The 2,868-nt window shown below is 65.4% G+C and overlaps 1 protein-coding gene across 1 annotated transcript; it reads right to left on the reverse strand.

Moving 5' to 3' along the window:
- Positions 1 to 578: 578 nt before the first annotated feature.
- MNEG_6654 (hypothetical protein) lies at positions 579 to 2,079 on the reverse strand (the record flags this gene model as incomplete). Its single annotated transcript, XM_014044871.1, has 3 exons — positions 579 to 1,378; positions 1,596 to 1,689; positions 1,919 to 2,079. Coding segments are annotated over 3 exons (1,055 nt in total), but the record flags the coding sequence as incomplete, so codon positions are not given.
- Positions 2,080 to 2,868: the final 789 nt, after the last annotated feature.

A 2,868-nucleotide genomic window follows, 5' to 3' on the forward strand; every position in this document is an offset into this window, starting at 1 on the left:
GCCCCACCCCACCCCCACCTGAGCAATTGGCAAATCCCGCCTCATGATGACGACCACCATGCGGTACGCAAAATGGCAGTCCGCCGCCCCCATGGCCTGCAGCTTGTGCGCCAGCACGCGGTCCGACCGCCCCAGCACGCCGGACAGCGCCCGCAGCTGGCCGAAGATGCCGCTCTCGTCGACGGCGAAGTTGCCGCGCGCGTTGAAGGTGCGCATGAGGGCGGCGAAGCACCAGAAGGCGAGGGCGTCGTCCTCCAGCAGCACCAGCAGCGGCAGCGCCAGGTCAGACATGCTGGGGTGTGAGTGCGTGTGTTTGTGTATGTGTATATGTGTGCGACCACATGTGTCTGTGTGTGGTGTGTGTGTTCCGCGGGCGAGGGGATCGAAATGCAGCGGCCGGGGCAACCTGTAAAAGCAAGCGCACGCCTGGACTTGCGAGCTGGGGCAGGGCAAAGGATGCAGCGTGCGCAGCTCCTGCTGGACCCAGGCAGGACGGGAAGCAGGGTGGTGCACTCATGTCCAAGAGGCCCTGGCACGGATGCGGCGAGGGCAAAAGTCACGAGATGTGGACCCCTCACCCCTGGCAGTAGCCCGTGTCAGGGTCAAACACAGCGTACGCCGACAGCAGCGCCACCAGCCGCGCCGCCTGCCGCCGCCCCTCCTCGCCCAGGTGGCCGCTGCTGTCCAGCACCGTCTGCGCGATCTCGCTGACCCACAGCCGCGGCGCGGCCGCGCCCCACACGCCGCCTGGGTGGCTCCCAAGCCAGCCACTGACCCAGCTGAAAACGAGCGGGTCGACCGCAGGCGCCCTGCCGAACAGCGTGCCGCCGCCTGCCTCGGGCGCTGCGCCCGCACCGCCGTCCACGCCCGCCAGGGCGGCCGCCGCCGCCGCCGCGTGCGTGGTGTGGGTGGCCGCAGCGCTGCTGTAGACGCCCGCAACAGAGTGCTTGCGGAAGTCTGTGCGCACCGCGTCAATGACGATGATGCGGTGCGCCTCAGCAAACTGCACCACCTGCGCCGGCAGCTCGAAGGGCGGCGCCCCCGCGCCGCCGCCTCCCCCATTCGGCTTCTCCGGCGACAGCTGCTGCTGCTGCTGCTGCTGCTGCTGCTGCTGCTGGGGGCTCGCCGATCCGTTGGCTGCTTGCTGCTGCTGCTGTGGGGCGCCGCCGTCGAGCGCCGCGGCCGCGGCGTCGCCCGCGTCGCGCGCGCGCACGCAGTCGCGCAGCGCGGCCTCGAGCGCCTGGCACTGCAGCAGCAGCTGCTGGTGCTGCTGCACCATCAGGGCGTGCTGGCGCCGCCGCTCCTCATACGAGGACTCGGGGGTGAACAGGCCCAGCAAGAAGGGCCACACTTCCGACCGCAGCTCGGGCTCTAGCCCCTGGGGGTGTGCGTGGGAGGGCAAGGATTTGAAGCGACAGCCAGGTTCTGCGAGCTTCACAGAACCTGGCTGCAGCGGGTGCCATGTGCCGCGGAGGACCTGTCGGTGTCTCCTCATGCAAAAAGCGCCTTCCACAACATCTTCATCATGCTCCAACTGCATGCTGAAGTGCTGGTGGCAGCAGCTGCCGCGCAGCTGCCCGAATGGGCACGCGCACCCGCTGCGAAATCTCGTGCACAAGGGCTTCAAAGCCAACAATGGCGCCGTCCTCTGTCACGGCCGCCTCCCATTGCTCCCGAGAAAGCCCGGTCCTACGGCAAGAGGCGCGAGCGTGGCTCGAGTGCGGCCGCAAGCCGGCGAGGGAGGGGACGCGCATGCGCTGTGCTTGGGCCTGCTGCTGCGGTCTGCCAGCGCGGCGGTGGTCACATGCAACTGCAGGACAGAACGCATGGTGCTGCTCCTGCGTCTCTGTGTAGAGCGCATCGCGGTGCTCCGTCTAGGCCAAAAGCGCTGGCCACCGGCGTACCGTCCCCGGCGCACCTGCGGCGTGGCTTGTTTACCAATGCTGTGTACGCCAGGACGGCGCCCACGCCCGCCGCTGCGAGTGCGAGGCCGCCAACGCCATAGGCGAGGCTGCTGGCTACTACGAGGCTGCTGCCGCCGCTGGAGCCGCTGCGATATGCTCGGTGCCTCGGCCGCATTGGGGAGGCGTGCGAGCGCAGCGCAAGGAGGGTGCGCACGCGCGCGCCTGCTTATCGGCGACGGCGCCCTCCTCGCTGGCAAAGCAACACTGCTACGACGCTGTCAGCTTCTATTCATACAAGAATACACCGGCGTAGAGGCAGAACGCGGCGAGAGAGAGGGAGCTCTGCGTGAATGCCTCTGAACTGAAAGCGGTGAGGTATGGTAGACAGCGAAGCAGTGTCGATAGGTGCTAGTATCAATTCGGGTGCACATTCGGAAGGACAGCCTTGGCTTATGAACTTCCAAAAGGGGAAACAACTTGAACCCGGGTGCCTCAAGTTATCACCCTCGGTGCCCTGGCCAGGCCTCCCTCGTGGGCTCGCGCTGAGGTTTCTGATCACGGAAATCGCATCATGCTCATTGAGAAAATTACACGCAGCTTTTGTGAAGCCTGGGCTGCTTTTGGGAGTGGGGACGACTGTTTGTTGACCAACTCACCACCGACTGCAGACTTCATATGATGATAGTGTACCTGCCGGCGTGCAGCCTTCTGCTGCATTACGCAGCCAGCTGTAGATTGCTGCAACAGTGATGGGACTTTAGCATTCCACAGACACCTTCCCCCACCTCCATGCGCCCGGCTCGCAGCGACATGCACACACCATCACCGCATTGAGCCGTGGCACTCACCTGCAAGCTGGCAGCTGCTGTCACGCCAGCAGCTTGGTTGCCATGTTGATAAACCTCAGATGGGTTGAAACTACTGTAGATTGGACTTGCGTGACGTACAAGGGGGCTCAATTACC

This window comes from Monoraphidium neglectum, assembly GCF_000611645.1.
Source record: "Monoraphidium neglectum strain SAG 48.87 unplaced genomic scaffold scaffold01102, whole genome shotgun sequence".
Lineage (NCBI taxonomy): Eukaryota > Viridiplantae > Chlorophyta > Chlorophyceae > Sphaeropleales > Selenastraceae > Monoraphidium > Monoraphidium neglectum.